The 15,421-nt window shown below is 46.1% G+C and overlaps 1 protein-coding gene across 7 annotated transcripts in view; it reads left to right on the top strand.

Moving 5' to 3' along the window:
- PARP4 (poly(ADP-ribose) polymerase family member 4) overlaps positions 1-15,421 on the top strand; it is a 2,883,551-nt gene that overhangs the window by 250,731 nt on the left and 2,617,399 nt on the right. For all 7 annotated transcript variants that reach the window (XM_044073295.1, XM_044073293.1, XM_044073297.1 and 4 more), the window contains one exon: positions 15,223-15,295. In XM_044073295.1, coding sequence (XP_043929230.1) covers positions 15,223-15,295 — 73 coding nt within the window. The remainder of the gene's footprint in view (positions 1-15,222; positions 15,296-15,421) is intronic.

Below are 15,421 nucleotides of genomic sequence, written 5' to 3'. Positions count from 1 at the left end.
ACATACTGGCTGACAGGTTCAGTGCAAACTTCTCCCCCCCCTCCCCCCAAAAGGAGAGATATCTGTACCAAGCGATTGCAGCCCCCCAAACATCTCCAACGCCCAAGTGAGAACTGCTCTCTCCAAAGCAAAAAACACAGCATCCATGGGACCTGATGGTGTCCCCGGCTGTGTGCCCCACGAACTCAACGAGGAATTAAACCCACAGCTAGGCCAGCTGTTTAATCATAGTCTTACCTCTGGATACGCCCAGGAGTGGCGCACTGCAACTGTGGTCCCACTTCACAAAGGCGGTGCCTCCACCGACCCTGGAAATTACCGGCCCATTAGCTTGACAAGCCTTATCTGCAAAGCCATGGAGAGGATCATAATGGACCTCATAAATAAAGACATAGGAAATTTGCAGACTTTGGATCCATCCCAGTTTGGCTTTGTCAAAGGCAGATCATGCCTTCTAAACTTGGTTGACTTTTGAAACAGTCACCAAAGCCATTGATGAGGAAAGGCAGTCCATACAGCCTACCTCGATCTGGCGAAGGCCTTGATACAATACCCCACTCGGGTATCATTGAAAAGCTCATCAGCTTAAATGTTAACCCATACATCACAAGATGGGTTGCAAACTGGCTGAGTGACAGAACCCACAGGGTCAGAGTTGCTGGCGCCATGTCAGACTCAAAGCCTGTCACAAGTGGTGTACCACAGGGCTCAGTCCTGGGCCCACTCTTGTTTGGCATCTACTTTTCCAAGTACAAGCAAACACAGGAGGGTTATGGCTGACAAAGTTTGCAGATGACTGCAAACTGGGCACCATAGTAGAAAACACATCTGACACAGATATCCTTCAGAAGGGTCTCACAGAAACGGATAACTGGTGCCAGAGCCATGGCCTAAAGTTAATTGCCAAAAATGCATAGTCATACCCTTCGGGAAAACAAGGTTACCCCTAGCTACCAAATAGGTGGCAATCCACTGAGCACAGAAGAAGTTATCAGGGACCTGGGGACCCAGGTTGATAGTAGTCTGTCATTCGACACCCATGTAGCTAAAGTAGTTAGGAAGACCTTCTACATTGCCCACCTTATCATGAAGGGATTCTCATATAGATCAAGGGAGGTCATAGTCTCCCTATACTCATCACTCATCAGACCAATCATTGAGTACAATGCCCCATTCGGAATGTATCTGACCCGACACTTGCAGCAGCTGGAGAGGCCACAAAAGTTCCTCACCAAAAGGATAAAGGGTCTCAAACATCTGTCCTATGCTGCCCGACTGAAAGAACTCCAGCTCTATTCAGTCGCTTACCGCTTGCTCAGAGGTGACCTTTGCCTAACATACAAGGCCATGTCAAACCCAGATTTGATGAATATGCGTCACCTCAAAAAATCTAGATCCATCAGAGCCACAAGGGCGAGAGACTTAAACCTCGACACGGCTATTAATAGGACGTGCTGGAGGGATAGATTCATCACCCAAAGACTCCCTATGCTGTGGAATAAAATCCCGGTATATGTGAGGCAGAGCACCTCGCTGGCCTTGTTCAAGAGAAATCTTGACCAATGGATGGGAGATCGCAGATAATACCCCAGGGATTACCTCAGTGTCACTGCTGGACAGAGGCACAGCAAAATAATGGGTATAGTTCCCCATACTAAAGGGGTGGCGTAAGCCACAAATCTATGGGCTAGGCTTGTAAATGCCCTCGGGCAGATAGCCTAGTATGAACCTATGAACAACCGATGCCGGACCAAGACTTTGGAATTCAGGCTGACTGCGGGTAGCCTGCCAGCAGGATAACCCAAGTGTAATGACTGCAACAGTGAATACACTCTAACATCTACATTTATGGTAGGTACACAACTGTACTTTTTATCCCTCAAGCTGTTAGACTGTTAAATAAAACTAACATACTAACTCTCCCTCCAGTATTGTAGGTTGGCTGACATTTGGAGGGAATGACCTTGATGTTATGTAGTCCAATCTCTCCTATATTCTTACCATGGGTTCGGAGCCAAATGTCTACTCCGACTCGGCCATACTTTTTAGCTCAAAGTCTTTCTATTGGTTGGGCTAAGATGGTATCCCATGCTGCACTGCTGTCTATCCCCAGATCTCGTTTGCTGCTCGTGTAGCTCGGATGTAGTCTCGCTCTTGGCTGTGGCTAAGTACCCTTTTTCTTCTTATATCAGAGAAGTTTTTGCAAAAAAGCTATTTTAATAGCTATTGTGTGTGTTCTTGACTGTATTGTGGAAAAGTTGTGTTTTCTTGATTGCATATTCTGTGGTATCCCACTAGCTGTTTCTAATGGGCTAGGCCCGTTTCAGTTAGAGGACCTAGTCTGTCCCCTTGCTTTCCTTGTGTGCTAAAGTCTTCCCGTGGACTAAAATAGTTTAAATTAGAGGAATTAGTCCTCCCCCCTTGTATTTGTGTCTGTTAGAGATCTTTGTGGTGTTCTGCTGTTGTTTGGCTTGTTCCCGCGCTTGTGACTGACCGTTGGTCTATTTTTCAGTTAGTTACTTGTTGGTTAACTATGTCCAAAGATACTAAGGAGCATAAGCCCTCGGGCTTCAAGAAGTGCTCCAATTGCATTTATAAAATGTCCATTACTGATGGACACTCTGTGTGTACTGTCTAGGAGCGATTCATCTCCAGGAATCGTGTAGTTTCTGTCATGCCTTTAGTCCGCGTGTCCTTCAGGAAAGGAAGAACAAATTGATTTTGAAGGGACTTCTGAAACCCTCCTTCGAGGAGGGTCTGGAGAGTGCTTCCAGCTCTAAGGCAAAATCTTCAAAAGCAAAAAAGCAATCTCTGGCTCCATTAGTCTCCTCGGAGCCACCGGAGAAAATAGCAAAGTCTTCATCGACATCCTCGGCTCCATTGTCCTCGGGGCCGCGGGAAGTGTCATTGGTTATGGAACCTGCTTCGGCTACAATTTTCTTGGAGCCTGTTTGGAGCCGGTTGCCTAGCATTAGGCCAGTATCCTCTCCTTGCAGGTCCCTTTCAGAAAGGAGGCCTCGATCTCCTTCCCTATCCTCCAAGTCTTCCAGGACCTTATCAGATGTGGACATCGATAGAGTGGTGCAGAGACTTCTTCAGTCACCAGTACTGGCTAAATTGTTCTCGGCTCCGACCCAATCAGCTCCGGAGCCGGTCCCTCAACCTGCATCTTTACTTCCTCCTCCGAACACATCTCGGCTTTCAGAGCCGGAGTGCTCGGCTCCATGTGATGTCCCTAGGTTGGTTCCGACAGCCCCCCTGGCTTATTGGTTCCGACATCAGCTCCGACCCCGTTGGCGCCGTCCACGGGGTTCAGGACTCAGGATTCTTTGGTTGGACCCAAGGGAGAGGCTTTGGGACACCTCTCGGCTCCTAGTCTCCCTCTCGGCGCTTTGGCGCGGGGAAGCCTGACTCCTGTCTTGGCTTCGGAGGCTGGTCGTTCTTTGGATCTGGGAGGACCAGCCTTCGAGGCCATGCAGAGCGCACTGGCCAGGTCGTCAGCGGCATCATACGGATTGGTCATTCTGTCTTCCTACAACACCGGTGCAGGTCTGTGATCACCATCTATCTCTGGACAACTGAGCCCCAAGGCCTCAGGGTACCTACACGAGTGGTCCCCATATTTCTGAGGGCCCCTCAGAGTTTTTGCATAAGGAGCCACCCAGAAAGAAAATGTGCAAGAGGAAGCACATAGATTCCCAGGATGAGTCTCACACATCAGACACAGACCTCGAGGAATCTGAGGGGTCCCCTAAGTCATCCTCTGAGGATGTTTCTTTCTCTGACATCCTAGAGATTTTGAAGCAAAGAGGTGTCTGGCCATCCTAAACCACCTCCGAAGAGGAGTCGGTTTTTCTGAAGGCCTTTGGTGCTCAGCCCTCCACCTCCTGGGTATCTCCACCCTTCGAGCTTTTAGATTTGGTTTGTCAAAGGATGTGGAAACCCCTGACTCTGTGGAACCAGTCCCCAGGAGACCCAATAAATTTTTGTCTGCCCCTCCTGATAAGGAATTTCTATCCAAGGGGAGTCCCTGTGGATGCCATGGTGGTGGCAGCTACCATCCAGAAGGAATTAGCTGAGACTTCTTCCACCGTCCATCCCCCTAACAAGGAGTCTAGGACTATGGACCGGTATGGGAAGCGTACGTTTTCTTCAGTGACCTTTACCTTATGGTCACTGAATTACTTGTCACACTTTACATGGCTCCAGAGAGATCTCCGTAAGGAGCTTGGAGATACTCTCACGGGTAACGTTTCTGAGGTGGTGTCCCAGAAGGTCAACGCTCAGATGTCTACCCTCAATTCTTTTGCAGACTCCTCCATGAGGCTAATCTCCTATGCAGCTGACGGAGCGAGTAGGGCATCAAGTTTAGGAGTTGCTCTTAGGAGGCAGGCCTGGATGCACCTTTGTCATTTTGCGGAGGCCTTCAAGTCTTCAGTCACCGACGCCCCATTTGATGGTTCCTCTTTGTTCGGAACCAAGGTGAAAGACACTTTCACTAGGTGCGAGCAGGAGGGAAAAACTCTGTCTGCCGTAGGAGTCTGTTTTTCCCTTCCCTCTAGGTCTTATCCCAAGGCCCAGATGGGTGGCAAAATGTGGTTCAAGAATTGCAGGGGTTTTTTCCTGGTGCACAAGGTGAGCCCCCCTCCAGAGGCAGGGGGAGGGGGTAGTTATTCACGGAGACGCCACCCTAGGGGTAGAGGAGGCCCTCGCAACTCGGGAGACCGCAATTCCTTTCGTGGTTCTCCCTACCGCCGCTCCTGTTGGGAGGCCTGTCTATGCATTTCCGGAGCCAGTCGGGGTCGAATCTCATTATACCCGGAGGCCTGGCGAGATATCACCCAGGACCAGTGGGTTCTACGAATAATTTCTGGAGGATATGTCATTCCCTTCTCATCCAATCCCCCTCCAATCAAGAAAATCCCGGATGTTCCACCCAGTCAAAGGGATTATGCAGCTTCAGAAGTTTCAAAGCTGCTAGAAAAAGTAGCCATCTAGTATGTCCCCTCAGACCAGATCAGATTAGGGACTTACTCCAGATTCCTTTTGGTGCCAAAAAAAGGACAGGGGACCTGAGACCCATTTTTGATCTCAGCCGATTGAACATCCATGTGCAAATGTCCAAGTTCCGAATGGTCACATTGCAGTCTATTTTCCCATTGTTTGGAAAAGAAGTGTGGATGTGCTCCATCGACCTCAAGGATGCTTACTACCACATAAAGATGGACAGGGCATCCAGAAGTCACCTACGCTTCCGGCTGGGAGCTAGTCACTTTCAGTTTCGAGCCCTGCCCTTTGGTCTCACCACAGCCCCCAGGGTGTTTACCAGATGTGTGGCAGTGGTGACTGCTCACTTGAGACCAGGGATACCAAGTGTTTCCGTACCTGGACTGGCTCCCTACTGCCACCACTAGGCATCTACTACTTTAGACCAGGGACGCTACTGTCAACCTATGTCAGCAGTTGGGCATCACATTGAACTGGGAAAAATCTGCCTTGTTGCCTTCACAGTGTGTCACTTTTATAGGCGCCGAATTAGACACCGTCCTCATGCAGGCGTTTCTACCACAGGAAAGAATCAGAGTCCTACAGCAACAGGTTTATGCCTTGTTCCCTCTGAGAAGAGTGACGGCAAGATGGGTCTTCCAATTGCTGGGGACAATGGCTGCTACGATTATGTTGGTCCCTCTGGCAAGGTTACATATGAGGCTCCTTCAGTGGCTACTCTTCGCCCAGTGGTCTCTTTAACGTCTTCCTCTTTCTCACCCTATTCTACTGAGACAGGTGCAAACAGGATCTCAGTTGGTGACTTTGCACCGACAACCTCAATGCGGGAATGCCCTTTGTTCCTGTGCTCCCAGTTGCCATGGTGACCATGGATGCCTCCCAGATGGGGTGGGGGGGGGGGCATTATCTAGGCAGGACAGTCCAAGGCGCGTGGCAAGAGTATGAGATGCATCTGCATATCAGTGTCCTGGAGATGAGAGCTGTGTTACTAGCGTTGCAAGCACTTCAGAGTTTTCTTCTTCTCGGGACTATTGCAATCCAGTCAGACAATATGTCAGTGGTGTGGTATCTGAACAAGCAGGGAGGAACCAAGTCATATCCCCTTTGCAGAGAGGCCATGCGAGTGTGGTAGTGGGCAGTGTCTTCCCAACATTTTCTGGTAGCAACACACATTCCGGGGAAGTCCAATGTGATTGCAGACATGCTAAGCAAAGCTATTCTGATGCCTTACGAGTGGTCCCTGAACTGTCAAGTTGCGGAGCAGATCTTCCGCAGGTGCTGTCAGCCTTGCTGCGACCTTTTTGCCAGCCTCCTCAATGCCAAATGCAGCAGCTACTTCACCCTGATCCCCCCTCTGGGGGAGTCACCCAGGGTTGCTCTAGTCCACAGTTGGCCCTCTGGTCTACTATATGCCTTCCCTCCGGTTCCCCTGCTGTTAAAGGTTATTCAGAAAGCGCATTCCTTGGGAAACAAAATGATTCTGATTACCCCACTTTGGCCTCGTCAAATTTGGTTCCCCTTTCTCCATTCCTATCTCATGAACCAGACTTACTGACTCGCATGTCAGGGCAGCTCCATCCCTCTCTTTGGACCCACCGGTTGACAGCCTGGCTGCTCCACTTCCGTCATTAGTTACGCCTCACCAATTTACGCCGGAGGTGGTTCATATTTTATCTTCCTCTCATAAGCCTTTGACCAGGAAGATTTATTACAGCAAATGGAAGAGGTTTTCAGTTTGGGCACATGCCAAAAAGATTGACCCTTACACAGCTCCAATTACGTCTGTATTGGAGTTCCTGTCTATGCTTTTTAACCAGGGTTCAGTGGCCACAACCATTAAAGTCCAGTTGGCGGCAATTTCTACCTTTCATGTAGCAGACGAACCTAGTCTAATGGCACATAGACTCTGTAAGGCTTTCCTGAAGGGCACTTTGTTACTTCTTCCTCCGGTCTCGGAACCTGTTATGCCTTGGGACTTAAACTTTGTTCTACAGGGTTTTACTTCACCCCCCTTTGAGCCTGCAGCCACTTGCGATTTAAAATTCTTAACTTGGAAGGCTGTCTTTTTGGTAGCCATCACGTCAGCCAGACGCGTTTTGGAGCTTCAAGCTTTATCAGTCAAAACCCCCTTATTTGATTTTTCATAAGGACAGGGTTTCTGTCAGACCAAACCCCTCCATTCTTCCCAAAGTAGCATCAGTTAGTAACCTTAACCAATGTATTGAATTGCCAGTGTTTTTTCTTCAGTTCTCAAACAAGGCAGAATACAAATTTCATCAATTGGATGTGCACAGACAATTATGTTTTTATTTGCACAGAACGAAAGACCTCAGAAAATCTGATCAGTTGTTTGTTTCATTTTTGGAAAACAGAATTGGGTCTCCTGTTTCCAAAGTCATGTTGTCCAGGTGGATTTCCAGTTGTATTTCTTTCATTTATACCTCAGGGGGAAAAGATTTACCATTCCGTGTGAAGGCTCACTCTACCCGGTCTGTATCTACATCTACAGCTTTTCAGGCCAGATTGTCTATGGATGATATTTGTGCTGCGGCTACTTCGGCATCTTCTCACACCTTTGTTACTCATTACAAGTTAGATGTGGTATCTAGGGGCAGGTCTTCCTTTGGTTCCACAGTGCTCAGGAGTATTTTCCACTGAGCCTCCCAGGATTTAGGTGCTGGGGATGCTGTCCCACGGGTAAGAATGTAGGCGAGATTGGACTACATAACATCAAGAAGTTATGTACTCACCATAACATTCGATGTATGTAGTCCATCTCGCCTCACATTCTTACTTACTCCCCCTCCTTCCCCCGTCCTGGAGGATCTGGAGGTTAGGCCTGGTTTCAGAGTTCCCTTCATTCTTGGTTTGTTTTTCCTTTCCTTAGGTGGTATGCATGGAGAATGAGTGCTGGTGCTCGCAGCAAACTAGATCTGGGGATAGAGAGCTAAAAGGTGTGGCCGAGTCGGAGCCGACAGGGGTAAGAATGTGTGGCGAGATGGACTACATACATCGAACGTTATGATGAGTGTATAACTTATTGATGTTCATCGTGTTACACTGCTGCAGTCATTACACTTGGGTTATCCTGCCGTCAGGCGGTTCCCCAGTCGGCCTGAGTTCCAAAGTCTTGGTCCAGCGTCAGTTGCTGTCGCCCCTCCCTGATGTCAGTGCGACAGGGGTATACAAGATGCAGCCGACACCATTTTCTTCAGTCTTTCTTGCCGCGCAGTGCCTGAAGCAGAAGCAGTTCGCAAGTGCCGGTCGGCCGACTCCTGAGATTTTCATTACGAATCCAGAACCAAAGTCTTCTACAAAGCTAAGTACCCCGTTGGGGAAACTTTTTCTTGCCCCAGACAGATGTCAGTAAAAGTTAATAACTGTATTTCTTGTGGGAAGCAAATACCTCCTAAGGATTTCCACTCCTATTGTATTCCATGCCTAGGCCCAGACCACCACTTCACTGGTTGTCGGTTTTGTGCTAGGTTTAACAAGCGCAGTATTAAACGTCGGTTTGATTTTGCCCAACATTATTTTGGCAGACAATTTAATTACACCATGCCGTCGGAACTTCCGACGACTGGATTACATAAAAAGCACAAAGACAAGGACAGGCATCCAGGGCCCAAAACTGACGACGAAGCCTCTTCTAGGCCGGTTGCCGGTTCTCCGGTTTTCAGTGAGGCGCCTACGCAGCCCCTGACGACCGCATCCACAGACCACCTCCGACTCCCACATGGAGCTGGCTGGGCCTTCGGGATGCTCTGTGTTTTCAGCCTACCGAAACTAACCCTTCTGAGGGAACCAAAATAGCTGGGCAATCCACAGCTTCAGAGGGTGTCTTCAGACCTACCCAGTTAACCATTAAACCCTCTGCTAAGTCTAAGGCCCCATTAAAAACTAAGAAACAGATGCAGCATTCTCCAGGACAGGCTTCCATGCCTAAGAAACAAATGCTCAAAATGTCCGAAGACCTAATCACCAGACAACTGAAGAGACCAAATGCTGCACCGCAAAACGAAGCCACAAAGACCAATGTAAAAAGTTTAATTCTCTAGCGCCTCGGCCACAGTAAGCCTTCAAGGATCACGCTGATCAGGGGGTCCCATCCCCCTCCTGATAAAAGGCCCAGACAGGATGCAGATTATGAATCTTCCGACCAGCTGTCCATTTCTTCAGATTCATCCTCAGACCTAGGATATTCCTTACCCCTTATGAGGATTTGGATGCTGAGGAATCAATTCCATCAGCCTCTCCGCTTGAGGACTACTCCTTTGGGTAGACCTTACATACCATGAGGGAGCATTTCCATTGGGAAGGCCAGGATTTCTCAAAATCCAGGAAAAGGCTCAGAGACTTCCTTTTATTGCCTCAACACAGACCCCTTGCTATTCCACTAGTGTTAGATATTGTGGATGATGTGTACACTGAATCCAGCTTAAACCCTGACTCCTTACCCTCCAGCCGCAGTTAAACCTGATAGATATTACAGAGTCCCTGACTCTCACACATTTCTGTGTAAAAGCCCTGTTGCTGACCCTGAAACTATTTCTCAGGGACCCAAAGGGATTAAGGCCTCATCAGCAAAAAACCCAGTTCCCTCTGACAGAGATTCCAGAGGATTAGACAGATGGGGAAAGAAAGTATATATGTCTGCAACTTTAACAATGAGAGCCTTAAATTGCCAGTTTCACATGCTAAAATATCAGCAGTTTTTGATGTCTCAGTTAAAACAAAAAATGCTTCCAGATTCAGATCCTCCTAATTTTAAAGAAATGCAGGATTTATTTCATGCAGCTGAACAAGTGGGAAAACATACTTTGCAATGTGGGTTTGATTCCTTAGAGGCCTCCTGTAGAGCAGCAGTTACAGGCTCTGTCATTAGAAGGCATGGTTGGTTAAAAGAACATACGTTACCAGATCATGTTAAGGCAAAATTATTGGATGCACCTTTGCAGCGGGATGTGTTTGGAGTTAAGGCAGAGGAGGTATTCAAGAAGATGGAGGATAAGGCAAAATCCATGCAAACGGTGAAGGATTTCTTACAGGTTCAGCCTCCTCGTTTTAGCAAAAATTGGCCAACAAAGAATTTGTCCTTTCCAGTCACAGACAGACCTCAGAGGCAGATACAGACGTCCAAGAGGTAGAGGTCAAGCACAAGGTCCTTACAGGCCTTGACAATGGGGTACACCAGGCCAGAAAGAAGGGGAAGACAGGCCACACCTTATAAAAAGCAGCCTCAATGACTTCCCACTACAGCTGCCAAACACTTCTCTCTTGGCAGCCCCCTTAGGAGGAAAACTGGCACTTTTCTATCACAATTGGCATTGCATCACCAAAGACAAATGGGTTCTCAACATTGTATCTCAAGGTTACAGGTTCCAATTTCACACTTTGCCAAGGTTAAAAGGAATGCCAAATCTGCCACCAAATGGGCAGAGGCTCAAAAACAAATTACAGCACTCATGGACATGAGAGCTATTCAAAAGATACCACCACAGGAGCAAGGACAAGGATTTTACTCAAGACTCTTTCTGGTTCCCAGAAAGGACAAAGCCTGGAGACCCATTCTGGATCTTTCTTCTCTAAACACTTACCTGGATGTTCCGAAATTCAAAATGTTGACACTACAGCAGCTTCTTCCCATGCTGGGCAAGAAAGCTTGGCTCATGACTTTGGACCTCAAGGTGGCATACCTGCATGTCCCTATCAGACAAAACTGCAGAATATACCTCAGATTTTTAGCTGGTTCAATGCACTATCAATTCTCTGCACTGCCCTTTGGCTTATCTACTGTGCCCAGGGTCTTCACAAAGTGCCTGGCACCAGTAATTGCATTTTGCAGGCAAAAAGGAATTCAAATTTTTCCATACCTGGACGACTGCCTGATTCAAACAGAGAGCAAGGACATTCTTCTAAAGCATCTGGCGTTTGTAAAAAAGTTATTAAGTTGCCTGGGGTACACAGTAAACGAAAATAAATCAAAACTAGTGCCCTCACAACAGATATTCCTGGGTGCCAGCTTGAACACAATGGCCCAGATGGCTTATCTCACGCTAGACAAGCAAGGACAACTGACTCAATACTTTCAGTTGATGGCAACAAAGACCCAACTCCCTGCAAGAAAAATTCTGCAGGCCTTGGGCTACATGGCATCTTGCATACTACTAATTCCATATGCCAGACTGCATATGAGGAAACTACAATGGTACCTAAAGAGTGTATGGTCTCAACACTGTCAAAGTTTGGAAACCGTTATACCACTAATTCCTTGCCTTCAACAGGAGTTTCGATGGTGGGCTCAAGCTTGTCACCTCAACAAGGGACAGCCTTTTACTCAACCCACAGCCAGGCAAACACTGACAACAGATGCATCGGATTACGCCTGGGGAGCACACATGGCAGGAAAATGTATTCAGGGCGAGTGGCCCATAGAGCAAAGGCATCTTCACATCAATCAAAAAGAGATGCTAGTTGTACAAAATGCAGTTATAGCTTTCAAGGACCTGCTGCATCCAGGACTACTACTATTAAAGACAGACAACACCACGGTTATGTGGTACATAAACAAGCAAGGGGGCACGCACTCCTACCACCTCTGCAGACAAGCCATGACCTTGTGGAACAGAGCTCTAGACTACCAAGTTCATCTGCAAGCACAATTCCTGCCAGGAGAGAAAAATACACTGGCAGACGACCTAAGCAGAAACCTCATGGAAACCCCACGAATGGGAATTGAATCCACAAGTATTCAGAATGATAACACAAAAATGGTGGAGCCCGGACATAGATCTGTTTGCATCCCCAATGAACTGTCAGCTACAGAAATTCTGCACAAGGAGTTACCATCCACAAGCATGGAAAGTGGATGCCTTCTCATTCAGCTGGAAAAACCTGCAAGTATACGCTTTCCCTCCTTTACCTCTCCTTCCAAAGGTACTCATAAAAGCCAGGCAAGAAGTGCCAGAGATGATCCTGATTGCACCAGACTGTCCATGACAGCACTGGTATCTAATCTTAAAGAACTTAGCACAAGAACCACCCTGGATTTTGCCTCAAATCCCACATTTGCTAACACAGCACAACAATCAGATACCTCACAGCCAGCTAAAGACCTTAAATGTAGCTGCATGGAAAATTCCTTAGTCAAGCAAGCAATGCCTCTCTCCAAAGCTGTTATGGATGTCATTCTGGAGGCCAGAAGGCCTAGCACCAGGAAAGCCTACTCGGATAAATGGAAGAGATTCTGTGCCAGAAACCAGGTGCACAACCTTGACCCTCTTGTCCCAAACATTCCTCAGATACTTCAATATTTTACTGAGATGCTGGACAAGGGCCTCTCCTTCTCATCCATCAAGATCCACGCCTCAGCCATTTCTGCTCATTACAACACGGATCCACCAATTTTTTTCTAATCCTTTGCTCAAACAGTACCTCAGAGGGACTAAAAACATAAGACCGCCCAGTAGAGCACCTACCCCAACTTGGGACCGCAACTTTGTTTTGGAAAAATTAACTTTACCTCCTTTTGAGCCAGCTAACACAGCAGAATTAAAATACATCTCTTGGAAAACTGCTCTGCTACTGGTGGTAACATCAGCATGAAGAGTTTCAGAATTACAGGTACTAATGGCAGTGGAACCTTTCCTCATTTTCCACCAGGACAGGGTGTCTTTAAGAACTAACCCTATGTTTATGCCAAAGGTGGTATCAAGTGTGGCTCTAAACCAAACTATTTATTTGCCAACTTTCTATCCAAAACCACAGAACAAAGGGAAGAGACTACTACATTCTTTGGACATTCACAGACAGTTACACTTCTGCTTGGACAAAACCAAAGCTTTCTGAAAATCTGAGCAATTATTGGTAGCATATGCTGCAGGAGCACAGGGAAAAGCCATTTCCAAACAGACTATCTCAAAATGGATAGGACATTGTATACGTTCCTGCTATACTCACCATGAGAAACCTGTACCTAGCAGCATTAGATCTCACTCCACCAGGGCAACATCCACTTCAACTGCCTACCTCAGAGGAGTACCTACCAAGGATATTTTGGAAGCAGCAACATGGAGTTCTGTGCATACCTTCACCAAGCATTACCATTTGCCTTTATACTCCAAATCCAGAGCAGGCTTCGCCACTGCTGTGCTGCAGGGCCTTATAGCCACCCCTAATGCCTTATAGAACCAGCCACCCTACCTCAGCTTTGGGATTCCACCCAAGTGTAATGACTGCAGCAGTGTAACACGATGAACATAGTACAGTTTTGTATCTACCATAAATGTAGATGTTGGAGTGTAAACACTGCTGCAGTCCAGATTACCCTCCCTCCTTCCCCTCTTACTTGCTGGTACGTACCTATGACTTCTACCCTTAACTACCTATGGGGAGTATTTGCTTTTAACTGAAAGTTGTTGTTTGCTTTTCCTATGTATGTTTTATTAGCAATTTAAATTGCCTACTTATTTGGGGGCACCTGACATCTGGGGCAAGAAAAACTGAAGAAAATGGCGTCGGCTACATCTTATATACCCCTGTCGCACTGACGTCAGGGAGGAGGCGACAGCAACCGACGCTGGACCAAGACTTTGGAACTCAGGCCGACTGGGGAATCGCCTGACGGCAGGATAACCCAAGTGTAATGACTGCAGCAGTGTTTACACTTGAACATCTACATTTATGGTAGGTGCAAAACTGTACTTTTTGCACAAATGCACTCTTTTGCACAGTTGTGTATTTACTGATATTGGTATTGATGTTATTGCCTGTTGTCTTAGATTACTTCTTCTTGTTAATTGTCATTGTTTTTATATGTTGCTGGAGGATTTGCAGAATAAGAATTTCATTGTAATTTATGACCCTGTTTCTAGTACATATGACAGTAAAGTTGAATTGAATTGAAAACAGCAGTAGGTATACTGTGAAACTATAATAATAAAATGCATTGTTGAAAAACCAAACTATGGTTTATGTCTGCATTACTTTCCTGAACTTCCACAAAGAATAGTTTCTGCTGCTTTTGCACAGAGACTGTCCCCTTAAAATAAACCCCTCCTGATAGGGTGCAGCGCCTTTGACTAGGAAGAAATAAAATTGTCTGCAAATAAAGGCTGATGATGATCATTTATTGATTGATTGATTAAGTGGTTGATTGCACTTTTTATTTCAGCTTTTACATAAAGACCACGGACTGCTCCACAGTAGAATAACTTCTTGCTTACTGGGTGCACCTCTTGTGTTTGACTGTGCTCAAGTGAAAGAAATTCTGCCCATAGTATTAGTTGCATTTTTGCTTGTTTTACACACACACAAACACACACACACAAACACACACACACAAACACACACACACAAACACACACACACAAACACACACACACAAACACACACACACACACACACACACACACACACACACACTGCTCCTGCCATTACAGATTGATAGTCATTTAACAGTAATGAAGTGATAGTCATTTGCTTTCACATATTGTCCCATCACCCTAACAAACTCCTTTCTGCCTGGTAACCATTTCAGTGTTTGAAACTGCTAATGTGTTAAGCTTGTCATATCATATTTAGTAATCTTTTACTTACAACTGAGTGATGAAAACTCTTGGAAGGAGTAGGGTGTCAGCTCCTTTCACTTGTTTACTCCTCCAGTCCACCTTCAGGTAACTGTTTTCTGGCAGCATGTCTTATCATAGTATAAATAGAAACAAATGTACCTTATAGTGCTGCTCCAGCTTTGTTTTTCAACATGCTGCACCCACCATCTGTCCCCACCCTCAACCTGGGATTGACCCCTTTGATTGTTGACAGCATAAGGTCAAAGTAGTGTGTAACATGCCCAAGGACTACATGTGCTGCTGGACATCATACCAGAAAGCAGAACTGTAATGCTAATTGACTACTTTCAAATATATTTTTTTCTTCATTTGTTTTTAATTATGACATGAATTGTTTAGTATATGCAGCTGAATAAACAAACACCCTGCAATTAGAAAAAAAGCTGTATGATAATTTTTCACTGCTAATGCAGGCTGGCTCAGAACTGAATTATCGTGGCACAAGGCACTGCAGGGCTACTGTTGGTTGCTGAGGTAAGTCAGAGTGTACATAAAACAGGTTAAGCAGTGCTCAGTTTCTCCCTGAAACTAAATGAGTTTTTACTATTTTAAAGTAATGATGTTTGTGTTCTTTATATCTTTTCAGGATTTACAGTGATCAGGATATCCCTGCTTATCCTCAAGACTTTGAAGTTGTAAAATATGCTGCTCTTGAAAAGGTGAGATTAACAAAGCTGAAAAGGATGATTAATTTTGTGTCCGTTTTAAATACAGCTTCAGCATTTTATATAAAGTACAGAAGAAGCCAATGTGTTTTTAAATATTTTTATTAAATCAACACATTT

Source organism: Protopterus annectens, chromosome 5.part1 (genome assembly GCF_019279795.1).
Source record: "Protopterus annectens isolate FY-2018-M chromosome 5.part1, PAN1.0, whole genome shotgun sequence".
Classification (NCBI taxonomy): domain Eukaryota; kingdom Metazoa; phylum Chordata; order Ceratodontiformes; family Protopteridae; genus Protopterus; species Protopterus annectens.
The sequence above is the reverse complement of the archived record's forward strand: the minus strand, read 5'-3'. Positions and strand labels throughout refer to the sequence as shown.